Raw genomic sequence first — 21,440 nt, forward strand, 5'->3', positions numbered from 1 at the left:
TTCTGTTAAAGTATGGCACCATGTCTTTAATATATTATTTTCTAACACGACTATGCAAATTTATTAATTTAAGCCTTTAAGAGCATCCCAATAGTTAGCACCAAATTAGTCACCAAAAAAGAATCTTCACCAAATTATTTGGTGTTTTCGAATTCTTGAACCCAAAGGCAAACACTAAAACTCCCACCAAATCACTATTCATTACACTAGATTTTATTTTTATCATTTTTTAATACTCATTTTTTAAAATAAAATAAGATGACAAATAATATATTAAAATAGTAATTAGAATTATAAGATTTAAATTACAAATTAAGATCATTACGACATTTTATTGTTTCAAGGGGACCAAACAGAAATATTTTATGGGACCAAATATAAACATTAAAATAAATAAAGGGACTAAATGGGAAAGAATAATTCAAAAGAGGGTGAATTATATATGAAAAACTATGGGACCCACCATATCACCAAACTGGTGAAGGGGAACAGTAGCCGGGCCAGATATGGCCGGCTACTGTTCATGGCACGGGAGATCTTTGGTGATCGCCCTTGCCATTAGGTGTCCCCACCCCTCCATAACGCCATATAATGGCGTTATGGAAAGTCGTTGGGGATGCTCTAAGGGTGGAAAAATGAGAGAGAACAAGAAAATCCAAACATACAACCGATGTGGCTTATTGTCATTCGTGATTTTAATGATTCTAATTCACTAGACAGAACCCGAGTTGACTTGACCCGTTTTCCGTAGGGGTCAGGTCGGGCTTGTACGGAACAAATTAGTCCCGAGTCCAACCCGGGCTGACCCGACCTTTTGAACACCACTAGAGATAGACAATAACTGTGATGTAGTCGCAGCGGAATCAAAGAAAAATAATAAACTAAACTAAAAACGATAAAGAAAACGATAAGAAATGGTAAAATAAACTAAAACTCTTAATAACTTCAATGATTTTTCTCTTCAATCTCCATAATAAAATAGACTAGACCTCCTTTTATAGGATAACAAACTTTCCTAGATAGACTCAAACTAGGATTCCTAAAATAATAAAATTCTCAAAACATAGAAACTTCAAAATAAAGAAATATCAAATTAAAGTAACTTCCTAATCCTATACTAACTAGGACTACTATTATGAATAGGATGTGGGCACGCGTGGACGTGGGCCCACATGTTATGCGCCTGCATCAGCACCCTGTTCCCCAGAAGGTTCGTTCCGAACCGATTTCGATGAAGAAAACAAGTTGATGCACCCGCAGACGATGAACTTTGTCATGGCGATCCGTAATTCCCACTTCGAAAGAAGTTTGCACTGGAATGGAAGGATACTAATGTGCAAGTAATCGTCAATCTCGTACCCAAACTCATATGCCAATGATTCTCGCAAAATTAACCTTAGTGAATAAATAATGTTCATCTCGCCATCTTCCCACGGTAGGCTCAACCACTTAATCTTCAAGAAAGTGTGAAGTACTATGAGCAAGTGTGAAGTAAGAGTAATTGTAACAAATTTCCAAAATACTTCATCAATAGCCAAAGTATAAGCATAACCATCGCTAACTAAGATATCAATATGGAACCATGTAGTGTAGATATGCCACGCAAAATTGACTTTTCCAAGTTCATCTTCATGTAGTTTATGTACTCTAACGTGATCAATACCTGGATCCCACTGTTTGTTTTCTTCAATTGATATGTGAAACCTAGATGGAAGTTGTTCAATTGGTATGTGATCTTTGACCATTGAGTATAGGTTCATTGTAAGAATTGGGAAATTGATCCTCTTTTTCTTAATTGTTTGAAGAAAATTTTGTAGGAAGTGATTTGATAGAGAAAGCGGCGATGTGGGACATAATTGATTCGGAAAATTTTTATAATTCGAAACAACTAATTCTTCTCCCGGAATTATATACGGATCAAATAAATTGTCGGAGATTGTGTTATCCAATTGGATTTCTTCTTCCTTATCTGTCTCATCAAAATTTTCTTCCTCCATTATTGAAAAACTATGATTTTTTTTTATCAAGAACCTCTCCTTCAATATTATCAATCTTAGTGATTGAAGTAACTTCGGAGAACTGTCTTCCAGATTCAATCTTTGTTTCCGTATATGGAAAATATTCATCGAGAGGAAGAAAATCATACCTGAAAATACTTTCAATGTATCCCAATCATCAATGATCGATTTTCCTTGATCAATAAGTCTCCATTGCAGGGCATTATATTGTTCATAGATTCTTTTGGACATATGTTGTTCAACCAAAAAAACCTAATCTTCGTCGGGAACGTCTTGATTTCTGAACCAATCTTCCATGTGTTGAATCCAGAAATTTATATGAAATTGACATTCGAAGAGTGGAATTTTTAGAAATCTGATGAATTTTTCTTTCATCTTCTCGATCAATATAAGATTGAGTTGTATCTCGAATAGGATCCCAAGATAAACGTGGAAAAAATTTCCAACATTCAAGAGGAGATGTATCTATAGATAAACGTGGAAAGAATTTTGATGGCTCTGAATACCACTTGATGTAGTCGCAGCGGAATTAAAGAAAAATAATAAACTAAACTAAGAACGATAAAGAAAACGATAAGAAACGGTAAAATAAACTAAAACTCTTAATAACTTCAATGGTTTTTCTCTTCAATCTCCATAATAAAATAGACTAGACCTCCTTTTATAGGATAATAAACTTTCCTAGATAGACTCAAACTAGGATTCCTAAAATAATAAAATACTCAAAACATAGAAACTTCAAAATAAAGAAATATCTAATTAAAGTAACTTCCTAATCCTATACTAACTAGGACTACTATTATGACCGAATAGGATGTGGGCACGCGTGGACGTGGGCCCACATGTTATGCGCCTGCATAAAACTAAATGCTGACTTATCAGTAGTTCTTCTTTTGGATTAACCGAGTTACATAAAATTTTGTAGTCTAAGACGAGAATAAATTCTCTCTCCTTGAGACATTTTACAACCCTGTAACAGTAATGACAGTTGAAATTTATGCTTTTGGAAAACAACGATTACCCTTTCAGAACTATGATGATACTTTTATGTTCTGGAAGCGGGCGAATCTTCGGAAGTAATATGATCTCCTGGACATATGCAACTTGATCTTCTAGACACTTGAATGCTTGCGAGTTCACTCGGATGCTTCTTTTTTCGAAATTGTAGACACACTATAATATTTTTGAAATCAAAATTATATTCTAGACACACTTTGAATACTTATTTCAAAAGAGAAGAAAAGTAGAAAATGAATTGGATGAATTTTGGAATGAATTTGGGCTGTTTATATAGGAATCAAATAGGCAGTTCATTAGGGACCCATCCCTTGGTTTTTAGGCACATAAAACTATTGAAAAAATTTTAGTTATGAACAGATCTTGTTGGATGCTCTGTGCAACGCCTACCGTTCGATCTGGCTCGAATGAAACCCAACAAATGAGGAATTTGGCTATTGGATTGAGATATACCAAAATCCCACCCTTAATCAACGAGGGTGGAATGCCCATCGTTGGATCCTCGCGGATCCAACGATCTTTGTGGCGTCCCACCAAGATCCCGAAAGATCTGTCGCGCGACTGTCGGATCTTGAGTGAATCCGCGCGATAAACGCGACTCGTCCAGATTTGGACGTGCTCGTTTCATCTAAATACCCCCCCAAATGGATATATCATTTTGTAGTTTAGCCCCTTACTTAACCGAACTTCGTCCAATCTTTAAATTTGAATTTTTCATTCATCCATAATTGGATTAAGACATTCTTGACTCTAAATTGAAGAACTCGACGAGACAAACGCTATGGCTCGCTCCATTTCTGAGTTTGACAAGTGGAGTCGAGCCAGAATCAGCTCCAATTCCAAAATTTTCCACATGAATGAAAATTCAAAATTTACTATTATATATGGAGGCATACTATATTGACAGAGTAACACTAACAAAGCTCATGTGCGGAACTTCGCTGCATCGGAAGAAGGTAGTCTTTTGACTTTGGACTTTTCCTAGTGAGTAACTACAAGGTCTACAACTCTACAAGGACGACAATGAATTTTTCCTCTAGAACTCAGTCGTGGTAATTTTAAACCAAAATAACTATCATACATCTAATCCCTTACTTAGGTTATCGATTATGTTCATTTTGACCCTGAACAATTCAGATTTCGTGTGTGCTTCAAGATAATCATGAACAAGTTTTTTTTATGAAGAAAATTAATAAAACAATAATGATCAAATATCTTCATAATTCTTGACATCTTAATGAATCGTGCCTTGGAAAATATTTTTTCAGAAAAATGTTGATAGAATTGTGAAGATTTTAGGCAAATGTTAAAGTTGTCTTGCACTTTTTATTTTATTTTCTTATGAAGGAGTATTAATTTCTACCGATTTTTTGAAATTCTTTTGCAAGCGAAAATAGTTTTCCTAATTTTATGTAATACCGTAAAACGCGAGTTATATATCTAGTCAAGTTATAATTGATAGATATCAAATAGGCAACCTAATGTAAAAGTTTAGCAATAAAATAAAAATAAAATGTAAATCCATTAGCATTTAAAGCTAAAACTTTTTTTTTGATGAGTTTTAAAGCTTAAACTTAAAAGTAGATTCACACAATGGGACTTGCACTTATAGATTCACATAATGGTTGGCCAAGTGGTTAAAGTGTTGACATATACTCCAAAGGTCCCTGGAGTTCCAAAGTTCGATGGAATCTCTGAGTTATGTAATTTGAGATTATTAGGGTATAAATAATGTAATTGGGTTCTAGGCCATAGTTTAGTTGGACTTTGAGTCTGTTCTTATTTAATCTGACAGTTACCGTGTCATTGTAATGACTATCGTACATCGAAATCAAAAAGAAAAACTAGATAATGGAAACACTAACGTCCCACAAGGATTTTTTTTCATTTATGATATTCACATAAATACCCTTACCATATGCGACGTAAAAAGAGATTAAATAATAGAATAAATAAATTAGATTATAAAATAAAAAGTAAACCAGCATCAAAAATAAGAAAATTAATACATGAAGCATCACAAAAAGAGGACAAAATTATTATTTCAAAAGTGATCCCATATCTATAAAACAAAGCAAAACCAAATTAGGTTACATAAAATGATATCTATATACTTGCTATATAACTATATATTTAATGAAATATATCAAATATCTGATATTTAATAAGTTTTAAAAAACTAAATTCTTGCGAGTTATATCAAATAAATTACTTTAAACTTTTAGTTGTTATAAATAGATAATAGTTTTACATGATATAGCAATAGTTATTTAAAAAAAATATTTACATAATTAAAGAAACCTTTTGCTTTTATATTTATAAATTTTCTTATTTAGATTAATGAATTCAAAAAAATTAAATAGATTTAAATAGTCGAAACATATTAATTTAATATATTTAATATAAATTAATTATTTTATTAATTTAGTGGTTTAAAATACTAATTTTAAATATTTACTATATTATGTTTACTATTATTATTGAAGATGTGATTCTTATATTTGAAGGCATTAATTTCATCACTCACAATAGAGATTATATGAAAAGAAATTTATGATTATATACCTATTCTATAGATAACGAGTTATTAATTTTCACTTTTTCTTTTAATAACTTAGATCTTAGCTATAATATTTAAAATCTAATTTAGCTACGAAAAAAATGATTACAACTTAAAGATATTAATAAATTTATTGACATTATTTAATAATATTTTACAATAAATGTGTTGTTAGATATATGATGTTCGAAAGGTATTCCACAATTTTAGAATAAACGTACCCCGAAAGGAAATATGGCATGCCATAACGGCATAACCTTCTTGCAAAATCAAAAAGTAAATCTTCGTAAAACAAGATGACAGTAGTAGAAATGAGACGGTGGAAATAAATAAAACTAGAATGTAAGTGGTCTAATTTATTAATATTTTAAATTTAGATAAAGAACATTACTAAACAAAGATTAGCTGAAAGAAAGGTACATGATAAACAAATGTCCGTGTCTATATACGTAATGAGATGGAGTTAAGCAGGAACCAGAATATTGGAATGTTTTGTTTAGTACGTCTTTTAAATTGTAAATGAAACAGTAAGAACATAAATTAACTTCTGAAAGACATCTTAGAGTATCCACTAACATTGACCATCAAATATTCTTTGTTATTATTAATGTTAGTATAAATAATTGTTAATTTTTACGAATATTTTATTTTACATATAATTGTTTTTAAGATATACAAGCTGTATTGATTTTCTACTAAAACATCCATTTACAATTTTTTATTTATTAAATATATAAATGAATCTTATTATAAACATCATAAAAGATAGATCTAAATATAAATTAAATAGATAAATAAAAGATACAAAAGACTTAATATGTATTTAATATGAATAAATAAAGTAGTGAAAAATTAAATTTTAGATTATGAAAATAAAATGTTTTTTTCGTGATTAGAGTTTGGAAAATAAATAAATATTGAAAATAAACAAGAAAAAAGAGCTCAATTAAGACTATATTATTCCGTACTCCTTTATAAATTTTATGTAGTGAAAATTTTTAGTCGTTCCTTTATGACAATGCAATATCATTGATGAAAATGTAGGTTATTTATAGTTACGAAAAACTGGGGCTTGAATAACGTTAAACTAATTTCAGTCCAAATACGAGAAAAAATAGGGTCAAGATGTAGGGGCAATTTCTTAATGGATTGCATTGCCATTTTTGTCCCACCTTTGGGTGCATACTTCTGTAACATCTTGAGATTTCATTGAAAAGAATTTAAAGATGGATTTATCATGACTCATGAGACTACTTTGTAACGGGTCAAATCAAAATAGGGGACTATATTTACTAATGGTGCAGACTTCAAGGGCACTTTTGCATTTGGGTTTAGGGATTGCTTAGCCTTCCAACCAAATCGGAGGCCTAAAGTATCATTAATAGAAAGATCAAATGGTGAACTCACTTTCTCACAGTTACTGCTCAAAATTTTTAGGGAACTAAGACGGATTTGAGGGAGAAAGTTGAAGGGAGATTTTAGGGTTCGATTTGATGAGTTAACAAGGCTCAAATTCAGGCCATCCCTGGGGCGGGATATAACTCGGGCTGGTCTGGCCCGTCATCCTCTCATTTTTGAATATTTTAGGTTTTGTTTGTTTGCTTTTTTTTGTGAGAGATTTTAGTTTTTGTTTAGTTATCTTCTGTCATCTTCGGTGTTACGTACAGATTATGTGTTTTCTTTACAATCTAATAATTGGATATTAACGAAAACAGGAAAACATACCAATAATAAATAAATAAGCACTTCTTTCCAATTTTCTACTTTTTTTTTTTTGCGGAGCTCAAGCTAAGCTATATGTAGCTATTTCAACAAAAAAAATATATATTAGCTAACCGAATATATTGTCCCATTTCGTAATTGGAATCTCCTATTTTCTTGCAAAACAATCCAGATTTGGAAATTTTTATACACACTGCTTGTTTTCTTTATTCACACCGTTTTGTTCATAGTAAATTAATCAAGTTAAGTGTCATTGTGGTATTTATAACAAAAATCTCCACATTTATATCGTAAAATTATCCTTCGGCCTAATGGACTGTCTACATATTCAAGTCACATTACTATTTTGAAATGCAAAAGAATCTATAGGCACCCATTATTGTTGAAATGCCTCTGTTACATAGGCTTTATGACTAAATGGACTTATGGAAGTGATAAAATCTAATGCTTTTAATCCACAACATTTGACCCAATGGACAGATTGGGTTTAAGCGAGTTCACCCAACTGCAAATTCAGCTGACGAATTCAACCCAAAAGTACAAGAATGATACACGGTCCGAAAGTCAAAGCCAAGAATCACCCAAACCAGTTTGGGATGGCAATGATTTTGGGGCCGACATCTCACTTTGGTGGTAGGATATCTTGGTAATTGATGACCGATTTCAGTCCGAAGGCCCATATATCATTTTTATTGAAGTCTCATGCAAAATATGTGGAAGTCTTGTGAAAAATGTAACCGAAACTCACGAGAAATGAGCCCATTTTAGACGGGTAAATGTACAAACAACCACAAATTGAATGATCCCAGCTTCCATGGAATCCTGTCCCATCCACAATTCAGTTAACCAACCAAGTAGGGCATACTCCTGCAGGGTCCTCTCTCTCTCTCTCATTACCCATCTCCAACAATAAAGCACCCCAACTTCATCCAAAAGTAAGTCACTTTGAACTTTCAATGATTTTTAACATATAATTTTTTTTTTCTTTTTTGCTTGAGAGAAGCTAGGCTCTGAATATAAGAATCCCACTCCCAAACAGAAAGATAAAAGAACCTATATTACTTACCACCCAAGACAATTAAGCATCTCATCCATTGCTTTACATTTATCTTCACAAACTCTCCCTTTTTTTAACCTTATAAGAAAACAACTGCCTTAACCCTCTCCTCCTTAATCTTGCCAACGACGAACTCAAACCCAAGAACTATGGCTTCTAAGCAAGAAGATATCGGGTCGCCAGACACCGTGGGGAGCAAGCAAGTCATTGAAAGAACAGAAAACAGAGAAGCGAAATCGAAGTCGAAGACAGAGTTAGGTAGGGCAATTGCACAAAGAGCATTATATGGGTCTAATAGAAGGAGAATTGGAAGTAGAAAAGTTGGAAGAAATGATGTTAAATCTTTGTCAAGTAGGCTAAGTAAGGTCTCTTTTGCTGATAATTAATATTTCTCCAAATTAGAAAAATGTTTGTGCTTCACTTGATGGTAAGTCATGTCAGTACTTGAAGAAATGTAGTACACTTGATCACCAAATTAATGTCAGTTGTTTTACATAAATAAATCAAATGTACATGTACACGTCTCACATGATAGGTGGTTTGACTGATTGGTCTCAAACAAACCCGTCACAGTCTACCACCCACAACTCTCTTGTGGGAGGTTTAAGTGTAGAGAAGTCGATACTCTATAAACTTAAAAAATATATGTTATTTCTTATATGATGCTTTATTTCAATGAGAAAAACCTATTGATGATAATGACTAAAGACCTTCGTTAACAAACAAAAAAAGACTAAAGACCTTCTACCCAAGGAGGCCCAGGATTGCCTATTAGTAGATAGTGGGCTGGGACGGGCTTGGGCTAATTGGTTGGGTTCCATAGCTTGTGGAAGTCGTTAGTGGATCTTAGAGAAATTAATTACAACCTAATACAAAATTTACATTAGTGTCGTAGACATTTTGAAAGAGACATTTGTAATGATTCATTTAAGCTTTAGCTTAGAGGATAAGTCAAAACATTTGAGTAAAATTAACATGTTATGTTCTATTTTTATCTTTCTATAATTTCCTTAATTGGTTGTGATATTTAATTTTTATAAAAAGATCGTGATACTCGTGAAGTCACCCAATGCTAAAACTACAGGAATGAGCTCTTGTTTAAGGTGTTGATACAAACACAAACCACCAATTAAACTAACTAATACTTGTGTGTAATTAATTTTTATTTCTTCTCTTGTTCGTTTAATTTTTTTTGTCATATCTTTAGTGTTCGCTCTCTGAACACAATAGCACAATTAAGCCGTTTCCCAACAAAAAGTCTATGAAAGAATATGGTAAGAACAAAGCAAAACATGATTTTAAGATTCAATTCTCCATTAATAAGAGTGGTCAAGTTTGTTGGTAGGTCTAAATATAAGTGTTTATAGACTTTAGATTTGATGCTATTAATAGAAAAACAAGAGCAACTTGTAATCTTTTTCATAATTTTTTAGGTAGAGTTTAGTCTTAAATGCTTAGTTAAGTTAGGTTGTTCACAAAGTACAATTATTTCAAAATTTCAAATCCATCATATACAATGTGCTGGTTTACTTTGTAACTTCCAACAAAATAAGTGATATCATTTTCAAGATTTATGGTTTACAGTTTTATAGATTTGTATAATCAAGTATGTATGATGGTTAATAACCCACTTAAATTTTTTTTGAATAAAATATCAACAAATCATCATCCAACTTATCCCAACTAAACCTTCATAATTTAATGGGATTTGTGTTATTATAAGTTGAAGGCGCGCAGAGAAACCGACAATGAAAATAATTTATATATTTACGTGGCAAAACTCTATTAGTTTAACTAGTTGAAAATGAGGAATGCTGGTCATGAATCCAACAATTACACTATGACACTCATTTTTTTGCGACTAATTAGCTGTATCCTACTAAAGTTATGCTAATGGATGGTTGTATGATCGGAGATGGTGTAATTTATAGGTGGTCATATAAAAAGGTGATCTAATATTATTGCGGGCTCTCCTAAGTTTGGAGCTTCCTTTTATCAAAATGCTAGAGTATTTTAGCTCATAATTCATGTAATTACATGTGTAGACATCTCTCAATATTTCTTTATCTTTCTTTCTCTCTATACTTTACTTGTTAAAGACTTCTTACTAAAAAGGAAGTTGATTACTAATGAGTGGAAGACATGAGATTAGTTGAAAATAAGACAAGCTAATAGATACATTTCATGTGTGTAATGTTTGACCTTAACATAAAAGAAAACAAAACCCCAATTGCCATGCACTTAAACCCCTTTAGTGTTTAAACACCTTTAGTGTTTAATCACTTAGGTTAGCTTTTGCTTTATAGTTCCTTGTGACAAGGACATTGAAAGACTTTGGTGGGTCATATTATGGATTTGCAAAATCTTTAGATGTTACTTTCATCTATCTTTCTCTCTCTAGTATTATCTTCTCTCTTTTTCTCTCTCTCTCTCCCTAACAATTATCAACAACTTGTAAGTAATTTATGCAAAGTAATAAGGAGACAAAATCTATCTAATCAGATCTAATAGCTAGATTAATTAATGCATAATACTTTTAAGTTAACAATTTAGGAAGATTAATTGGCTTAACAACCACTACAAAAGAGGTGTAATCAATCATCTATCTTAAAGTGAAAAATGTGATTATGATGAGATAAAGCTAAGGGATTTGAAGCCCTAAAATTCTTTACTTCCAAGTTTAATTTCTTTATCTGATCCCACCCATATTGAATTGTAAGTCTTGAAATGTTTGTCATATCAACTTTAACCTACCAAACTTTAGTTCCCAATTCATTCTTACTCTTGTAGTAATGATAAATTTTAGATAGTCCTTGCCCTACTTATATTTTTTTTCCTTCTCCCATAATATTCATTTAGAATTGGAATTAACTTTGGCTGTCCTCTCCATACAATTTAGGTCGCAAGGACAAACTTTCATCCAATACTTGTTCAAGTGGCGGGGTCGTATTTAACTACAATATTAGATACTAGTATCATAATGAAAGAGTATCAACCTTTTTATAGTATACTATTTAAAAATAAGTTTGTTTAGTTTACTCCTTCAACATGATTGTTCATTGAGTTTACCTCATTCAATAATTTTTAATCAAGCTTATCTAGTGAACTCATTATTTTTGTCAAATTTGACATCCATAATAGAATACGATCACCAGAGAAGCAATTTCATAACGTGATTCTTGGTAATTGTTTATTTTATTATCTGATTTTGTTAAGAATATGATTGATACAGATGGATTTTTTTCAAATATCAAGTATTCTAGGGGAACGGGAATAACAAACTTACTTTGCTTCGTGAATTTAAGAAATCACCCTTAGGTGGGGAATTCTATTATGCTAGAAATGTAATTAATAATGCAAATTTATGTATCAAATGCTATTCCAAAATTTGACTTCTGGTAATCATATTCAATTCTGCATACCGAATATGACATTTTAGTGTTTTTACAAAAATAAGAACCAATTATGTAGGTACACTCAGTTACTAATTATTAAGGGCTAAACTCAATTGTCAATTAGTAGGGAGGGGCTAAAGGGAAAAAAAACACAAAAAGAAATAAAAAGGAACTAGGGAGATAGGAAACTCTTTTTCAAGGGAAAGCAAACCACTTCATGTTTCTATCACATGGTTGATGGTTCCAGGAGAAATTAAAAGAGGAGAAAAAGAAAGAGAGTTTGATGAAAAGTTGATCAGAGATGGGCTTAATTTCCTTTGGTAAGTAAAGAACTTCATATGAAGATAGGAAGAAAATAGCATGGTGGGCCAAAATATGTGTACTTAATGTTGAAAAGGAAGTCCTTACTTTAGAGCACTTTTGACTTGAGTTGCCACTCGAAACCCCTCCCACAACAACAGCCAAACAGCATACTTGTCGACTTTCTAAACATCTAGGCCACATCTGAGTTACCTAGCTACTCCTGCAGCAACAACACAAAAATGATGGTAGTAAATACTATATGAATAGTCTTTAGGTCAATACACTTTTTTTTATAATTTATATTAGGGTTCCATTAACGACTCCTGTTTTGGATGGAGAACTAACTATTTATTATTATTTTTTTTGGACTTTTAATTTGTCATAGTACTTTTGGAGTCAACTGTCAATTAGATACCTAACTCTATGTTGGACAAACTTAAGACATGGCCAATTGACCAACTTGTTGGGAACATAGATTCTCCTCACTTGGCAAAATTAACTAGGCCAAATTCCCGGTTAGTTTTCTTTTTAATGGGTCGTATCATTCTAACCTTTTTTATACTATTATAAGTCAGGAAATTGGGTCGAAGGTCAATAATTTGCAAGCAGTTTCAACCCTTTCGCAAGCAGTCATAACTCTTTTGCAAGCAGTCACAATCCTTTTGCAAACAGGTGCAAACCTCTTGCAAGCACTTGCAAATCAAGAAAATAACAAGGAAGTTACTAGGAAAAATTGAGTGATACTTTTTTCATTCAAAACGAAAAATTTATATTGGAGGATTGACCTAATTTTTACATGAGCGAAAATAACATGACCGGTTGGTTAGTCTCCTTTGGTGGTCAATTGGGTGGTGCCCATGTTCCCCATCCTTACTTCAATGCCTTGCAAGTGAGAGTCGGAGAAAAAAAATTGAGTGAAGCCTAACTACGAAAGCAACCGGTGAAACTGATTAGAAAGAAATGTTTCAGTGGAAATTTCAGTTACCTCGTTAGCGGAGTGAATCTGAGTTGTCTAAATAGGATCACGTTCAAGTTTTTCACACTTTGTTTGTTGTGTTTTGTTATCTCATAAACTAGATTTGTTATGATATGCTGTGTTGTTTTATTGTCACATTAAATCTCAAATAGTTGGAATTGAAATCAAGAGGTTATGGTATTGGAATTAAAAAGGTTTTAAAAAAATCTTCAACCATTAGATTTGGACAAGAAACTATTGTTTGTTTTATATATTTCCAATAGGACGTTATACGACAAAATTGTGAAGTAGACGGTGGTTGACAAAAAACATGGAAATTGGCCTAATCAAAGCCAATACTATCTAGATATCATAGAACTCTGAGTTGTCGTTTCTATATCTTTTAAACACAGTTGTTGCATACATTAACTGAGATAAATTGCCGAAAACACGATATCTGGTTGCGTAACAATGACTTAGTGAAGATAACTTGTTCTTTCTTTTTTCTAGAAAAAATTTCATGGCATATACCATGAATGTCCTCAGCAATGTACACCACGTATACATAAAAGGAATTAAGGATTACTTCGTGAGGATTACTTGTGAGAATAGTCTCACATGCCAGAAAGGGTATCTAGCAACCAAGAATATAATGTCTAGCTCATCTTCACTACTGGCAATTGATTTTGAGTTGGATGACCATAAACTTAACAAGGTATCAGATCTAGGCTCACATGTGATAGGTTTAAAAGTCACACGTGCTCCATATCACCCGAAAACAAAAAACGTGTTAGGACCAAGAATATAATATCTAGGCACTCTCCACTAATTTCCAATTGGTTTTGAGCTGGACGACTACAAACTTAACATTTATTAACTACTTACAACTTTATTTTACCTATAAATAACTCGGAATAATAATGAAAATAAACCAACACTATATATAACATATATCGACTTTTTCTAATATTCAGTCAGGTTGTGATTAGATCCATAGACAAATTGACTAGGAAACCAAAAGCTATCATAAACAATTTGATTTAACTAATACATTAGTTTATTTATCTCTTTTAAAACATAGATAGAATCATAGAACATGTAGATACACGTATTTAAAAACAATAATAATGAATCGTATCTAGATCAAGAACCAATCGTCACTTTAAAGATTCACATTAGATCATCTAACCCAATCGAACGAATAGAACAAACGACTTGACATAGCATTAGTAAGTGGTGGGGTAATTAGGTTTAGGGTTTGTTTGAATTGATTAACATTTCTCTGACAAATATAGAGAATAAGAAAAGTTGGCAAGTAAATGTTAAAACTAGAAAACTTTATAGAGTTGTGGGTAAGATTGGGAAGATCTCTTTTAAACCCTATTGTTTTGTATGGTTTAGGACTTTAGGGTTTTAAAGTTTGAGTAGAGATTTGGAAGAGAAGGAAAACGTCAATCACGGTGGAATGGTGGGAAACATTTCCATCATCTACTTCTAGGGCAAACTGTGTTGTCAATCCAAGCTTATTTTAGTGGCCGACACACTCTCCATATTTCTCACTCTTTATCAATTGATCAAAATTATATTAACGATTATATGATATTCACACACGCAACCCATAATTATACATATATTTTTGCAATCACTTTGATTGTTACAAGTTTAAGTTATACGATTAATTATTAATCCATGTTTTATTATAAAGTCTTGATTTCAAATTTTCAAGGAGGACCCATAATGAATTTATAATATTGTTTTAAATGAATCAATCACATGTCTAACCTACTCTTGTCTTTTCCAAGTGATTTTCATACTAAATCTCTTGTAAGTTGTACTTGAATATATAAAATCTAACACACCTTATAGTTAATTAAATCAATTTTAGGATTATGATCATGGGTTCTTTCTAATGACTTCGGTTCGGTCGTGTTTCCCGCAATTTAGAGTAATCTTTAATGTATAAACCCAAGGGAATGATGTGTTAGTCCAATAACACAATGTTTCGCACTTCTAATAATATATATATATATATGTATGATAAAGTACCTTTCCAACTCATCGATCCAACGCGCTCCAAATGTATCTTATTCAAATTATTTTTAGTTTTGATTAAATGAAAATGAGGGCTCATTTTCCCAACTCATTGAAGATCATCACCCAATTAATTCTGATAGTTAGGAATAGTAATTTGAAACAAGAAAAATAATTTGAGAAAGTAAAACTTGTAGACTAATTTACCCAACTTTTCTACGAAAACAATTTGTTAAGAGTTTTAGTGATGTTTAAAAAGAAGTCGAACTTAGTACCAAGGTTATCAAATTTAGCAAAGACTGAAAATAAAGAAACCAATTGGAAAATTGAAATTCTATTCCAATAGTTTGTTTTCATATCGAGAATTCAGTCCTCCAACTCAAGTATATGAAGAATTCAATCATCCAACTAACGTAAGTTGTGGTCTACGAAGAAGTATCGCTTGTTCAACTAAAAAAACCATAGGTCATCATCATAACTTCGGCCTAGACAGACACTAGCTAAATTATCTCATAGATGACGAAGATCACGATCAAGATTCAATGAACATTGATCTCCATGAATATCTAATCAAATCCCAAATGCGTGGAGAAGAGAACCTCTCATCCTGACTTCAACAGGCACTTTTTAGAGAACATGAAATCTAACGAAATCTCCCTGAAATTATTAGTAATTGACTAACAATAGTCCAATTCACTTTAAAGGGTATTTTGGTCCAAACATATTTGCACCTTATTTTCATTGATCTGTGTTCCTATAAATGAGAGCAACCAAAACCATAGTTATATAGATGTAAAATATGACAGAGAATTCAATTCCACTCAAGTCCTCATCATCCTCGCCGGAAAAATCAAGCACCGATGGAAGACCTAATTCCGTTCTAAAGTTGTTCGGATTCTCAGTATTGGAACACGAAGAAGCACCAATTCCATCTGAAAATCGGAAATTCGAGTGTCAATATTGTCGTAGAGAATTTGCTAATTCTCAAGCATTAGGGGGACACCAAAATGCACATAAGAAGGAAAGACAAAGGGCAAAACGGGCACAATTTCAAAATATTCGACGGTTCGCAACTGGTTCACCAATTCTTAGTCCTCATGGTGTTAGATCAGGACCGTTCATTTATTCTAGTGGATTATATAGTGGTGGTGCAGGTGGTGGCGCAGGTGGTGGTGGTGGTGGGTCGGCTCCGCGATTTCATCCACCAACAACGAAAGAGTATTATACAAGTGAGGGGTCGTCACATCATATGTTGACGTCAGTTAGTCAACAAGTTCCGTCGTGGTATTATGTCCCTCGACCACAAACATATACATTTGTGGACAATAATGATACAGGAGTTTCTTCAGTAAGTGAATTGTCTGGGAAGAATTTGGATGTTGATGTTGGACTTGATTTACATCTTAGTCTTGCACCTTCTTCTACTCCTTGATCTCATTTGGTATGTTCGATCATGATCTTTTTTCTTCTTTTTTTCTTTCTAGATGTTCTTTTTACGAAAATATTTTTATGTATATTTATTTATTTATTTTTGTTTTTTGACTTTTTTTCCTCTCTTTTTCTTTTCTTTCTTTTGCCTCTTTTTTGTTGTAATTTCAAGCCCCTTATGTGAAAGGGAGTTAGAGGGAGAGAGTTTGACTTCTACTTCTTGATTCTTAATAGTAGTGAATAGACAATAGTGATTATTAATTTTTTTTTTTTGTTGTTGAATTAATAGTGATTATTAATTAGTTTGAGATTTTCTTTTTCGATTTTTCGCCTAATCACTCGACCATGTAGTTTCGTTTGAATTCCGTGTGTTCATATAGAGATTTATTTCTAATGGCCATTGAAAATATCCAACAACTTCATCATTTTATTGCAAAATGTTATAAACAAATACTTATTAATTGATTTTTTTTAAGTAAAGTTTTCGTTGCAAAAGATTAATAAGTTCAGACAATATTTGTTTTCAGAATTAGTTTGGACTTTTAAGTAGTTGGAAACCTCCCCAATGGCGAGACGAGGAAGAACAGTTGTGTTAAAGCATATTACTGGTTTTATTAAAGAATTTGCAATAAGCATTGAAAGGTTTGTATTTTTGTTCCAAACATTGGTAAATTGAAGAAACTAATGAATTAAACTAGAAAGCGAAAAAGGAAAAAAGAAAAGAAAAGGCAGAGGTTGTCTCTCAAGCCACCTCAGATATAAGCATCCCAATTCCCACCATGGGCAACCGTCCCAAATCCAAGAAATCATAGGGCAGAGTTATACCTAGGGCTGGGAATGATGCCCATGCACCGGAATCCGCCAACTGGCACCCGAACCCGACGAAGACCATGAACGCCCGCGCCCATCCCGGAGACAACCCGCCAAACACGCTCGTCCATACCCGCACCCACTTAGCGTCACTCAGTGATAACCAACCAGATTACATCAATCTTTTGAGTTAATGAAGCCCAACGGTCCACGTTGCTAGGCCTAGTTGAGATGGTAAACATTATATTTAAGGGCAATGACGCGAACCAATGCATTGCTATGGCCCGAGAGAATTCCTAGTGGGTTAGTGAAGTAGTGTTTGGCTCTGAAGGATGAAGGAGTGGGATAAGTTTATATTATCACAGTCCCATAGAATTCTTCATTAGTTTTCAATGTGAAATTATATTCCTGTGATAGATTCCATAGCTAGTCATTAAAATCGATATTTTTTTCTGGCCAGCCTTGCCTAACAAAAATATTTGAATCTGCTCTTGATTCCCTATACATCTATACTACTCTATATTGTATAATGTTTTTGTGTTATATAATCTCTCTTTTTCCTGATTTCAAATCGTAGATCTTCCACATAATAAAGATCGATGAGATTTGTTAGTAAACCCCAACTTATCTCGATTAGCTACACTTTGTATTTTTACAAGCTTAAGTCCCGCCTTATTGTTCTGGGCAATGCTCCTTATGTAACACGTTTAATGATCTCTGATTTAATAGATTAGGTTACAATTATCTACAATAACCAGGTCTTTAACATATTTTATTTGGCCATGTGTGACACAATGTAGAACATCGTCGAACTGTAACGTTTAATATCATAATGAAGTCTTTTAAATCAATCACGAACACTAAGGACATTCCATTGGCATTTGCAAAACTTTCAATAAAAAAGATAAATTGTTTCAATAGGCAAACACAAGTAATACTGACAAGTTAAGTTTGAGCCATAAAATTAAATTGTTTCAATCTGGGCCATGAAATAAAAATATTTTGAGTTTGAGATGTCAACTAACTTTGACTAATGTGAACAAAAAAAAAATAAAATAAAATACCTGCGTCGTTGTCGCAGTAGGTGAACTCTTCTTTAATCCTTAGAGCATCTCCAACGCAAGACTCAAGAAAAACTCTAAACGCGTCAAGTGTGAAAAATAAATCTCTTTCTTATTTGGCTATTTAGAGATACTCTATTCGAAAGCCTTTTCCAATCCAACACTCAAGATAAACTCTAAAAACCTATATTTTAGTGTAAAACTAATTGATTTGCTTACGAGATACTTAAAGATCCTCAAGAGGACACTCTAAATTTAGAGTGCCCTCTTAAGGATCTCTAAAATAGCTACTGTCACTTAATTTTAGAGATTCACGCAACCTCATTTTATAGATCCAAGTTAAGTATTGCATTGGAAATGGATTTTGAAGAGAAACTCTAATGAGTTCCAGTCTCCCATTGTAGATGCTCTTATATACCCCCGGGCCCCAAGACTAAGCTTCACAAGGAAAATGTCCAGTATACTAACTTCTTAAATTCACATTCTTCTAGCACTAAATGTGCGGCTCTTAAACAAAGTCAAGAGAGTTGTGCGCCCAAAGTAAAACTCCCTATCCCCCTTGATAATTTCCTTCATACGTAGGGGCGCCTCAACTAAAATAGGGGCATCTTTAAGGTCCTTATTTGTATCATTTGAAACCCATACCCAAAAGGTGCAAGACTACTAAAGCCCATTACTCAAATTCTATAGACATCCAAGCGAATAATAGAAAACAGGAGTTTTGAACCAACAAAACTTAACTTGGTTCAACAAAAAAAAAAAGAGAAAAAAAAAAACTTAACTTGGATATTGGCCCATTCAAGTTAACTGCTCGCTTCCCTAAAATAACTACTATCAAAGAACTGAAATTATCTTATGTTTAGGGTAAGTATTTGATTTTTCCCAATTAACCCTTATTATCGAATTGATGATAAACCAATCAAAGATTTTATTGGGATTTCGACGTTACTTGCGGGGTATATCAACCAACAGTATTTCTAGGGATACAAATCTATCGTGCCGCAGTAAGAATAGCCTTATACCGTTTCTTTTACTTCTTCTACCTCTGTAGAAAGAGAAACTAGAGAGAGAGAGAGTTTAGAAGTCGTCTTTGATAGAATTTCAAAGTCTTTCAAGAACTTACACAGAAACAACTAAAAGCAAGATTCCACAACTTAAAAAGAAGTTATATTATCTACCGTTTTCGCAAGTAAGTTTCTTCAATTATCTTCTTTTCTTTCTTTTTTCAATTCTTTCTTCTCTGTTTTAGTTTTGATCTTTAATTCAATTTCTTTAATTCAAAGTCCTTCTTTTCTCTACTTTCTCTCTCTAGGTTTTCTTACTTCTATGGACGACACACCAATGGAACCTTCAATTGAAGATGAAAATGGAGGAACCCCTTTTCTCCCTGAAAAAGGGTTTTCTAAACCTTGCTCAGATGAAGATGAAAATGGAGGAACCCCTTTCATCCCTGAAGAAGGGTTTTACCAACCTTGGTCAGATGAAGATGGAGGAACCTTTTTTATCCCTGAAAAAGGGTTTGATCAACCTTGCTTAGAAGAAGATGAAAATGGAGGAACCCTTTTTATCCCTGAAAAAGGGTTTTATCAACCTTGCTCAGATGAATCATGGGATTCATACCAAGCATTAATCAGTATTCTGGAAGATCAATTTGGTGGGTTTCCTCGTCATGTTTTGTGTGGTGCAGCAGATGAAGTTTTATCAGTTCTTAAAAGTGAAATCTTTCCAACACCCATGGCTAAAAAAACAGAGATGGAAAAATTGTTTGGACCAATTTCTATTGATACTTACAATCAAATTGTCATGGTTTCTGATTGGATTAATGATTACAGAAAAAACCCACAAAATCAAAGTAATGATCTTGATGAGGTTTCTTATAATCCAACTACTGAAGAGAACTGGAGAAATTATCATCTGTTTCTTGATGTGATTAAAAATTTGATTAAAGTTAATCAGCCTGATATTGTTCTTCTTCGTCTTACTGCTGATGGGGTTTTGACAATTCTCAAAAATGAAGCAATTGAAGTGGATTTGTTTAAGAAAGAAGGGATTGAATATAATCTTGGTAAAATTTCTAATGAAGAGTTTAATAATTTGAAGCATGTTGGAGGGTTGATTACTGATTTTAAGAAACCACAGCAATTGAATCATCATCATCATCAAGATATTGGTGCTACTAGTAGTAATAGTAGTAGATTTTTCCCTAATTTTTCAAATCTTATCGTTCAGAAAGAAGATGAAAAGATAGATATTGGTGAAACTCTATTGAGGATGGATGATGATCAAGAAATGGGTGAGAGGGGAGGTGATGAATTGGGGAATGATTATGATGATGATGATGATGATGATGAAGACGATGATGATGATATTGTTGATGCTGATTTTGTGACTGATGAAGTTAAGAAGTTGGAAATTAATGAAGAAATAGAGGTGAAGGTGGAGAGTAAATGTGAGGAAGATGATGAAGATTGGGTGATGGTTTAGAATCATCATCTGGTTCTAATGTTTGATTTGAATTAGGTTTACAGTGTTGATATGGTGATGATCTTTATGAACAGTTTTATTAGGGATTTGATGGTTGTGTCTATATGATGAAATTTAGACTAGTTTTACTTTTTTTTTTTTCTTTTGTTGCAACAGACTAGTTTTGTTAATGTCTAGTGTTTGGTTGATCTTTCTTTTTCTTTTTCTTTTTTTTTTTGTTGAAATGTTTGGTTGATCCTAGTATTGTGTGACTTATTTTGTGCCCACTTAGATTAGTAGGTACACAATTGTTATTGTACTGGGGTCTAGGGTATAGTGGATGTCCTACTTTTATATATGTTTGTTACGCGAGGTTATGGTAAAATATTTTAGTCCTTCCGAGATTTTCAAATAGTAAACATACATTAAAAATGATCGTTGGAATTTTTAAATAATAAGAGAGTTTATAACAAGTAGGTAGTTATTTTGACTTTTAAATATTTATCTTAAGACTGTTTTAAAAGAAAAATTAAGATTGGCAAATAAGAATTGAACGTGAGATTTATAGACGCAAACTAAGCTATGACCCGGCAAAAAAAGTCATTTGTTATTTAGATTAG

At 32.7% G+C, this 21,440-nt stretch overlaps 2 protein-coding genes across 2 annotated transcripts; both read left to right on the forward strand.

Moving 5' to 3' along the window:
- The first annotated feature begins 15,844 nt into the window (after window positions 1-15,844).
- LOC147559539 (uncharacterized) lies at window positions 15,845-21,035 on the forward strand. The gene is made up of 3 exons (XM_086661428.1): window positions 15,845-16,499; window positions 17,014-19,546; window positions 19,670-21,035. Exon 3 carries the CDS (start codon window positions 19,684-19,686, stop codon window positions 20,839-20,841), a length of 1,158 nt encoding a protein of 385 aa, XP_086517554.1. The 5' UTR covers window positions 15,845-16,499; window positions 17,014-19,546; window positions 19,670-19,683; the 3' UTR covers window positions 20,842-21,035.
- LOC147559540 (zinc finger protein GIS3-like) lies at window positions 15,858-16,807 on the forward strand. Its single transcript, XM_086661429.1, has one exon. The coding sequence runs from the start codon at window positions 15,858-15,860 to the stop codon at window positions 16,488-16,490; it is 633 nt and encodes a 210-aa protein (XP_086517555.1). The 3' UTR covers window positions 16,491-16,807.
- Window positions 21,036-21,440: the final 405 nt, after the last annotated feature.

Source organism: Eschscholzia californica, unplaced genomic scaffold (assembly GCF_041429995.1).
Source record: "Eschscholzia californica isolate CP2 unplaced genomic scaffold, dmEscCali1.0.p SCAF_2, whole genome shotgun sequence".
In the NCBI taxonomy this organism is placed as follows: domain Eukaryota; kingdom Viridiplantae; phylum Streptophyta; class Magnoliopsida; order Ranunculales; family Papaveraceae; genus Eschscholzia; species Eschscholzia californica.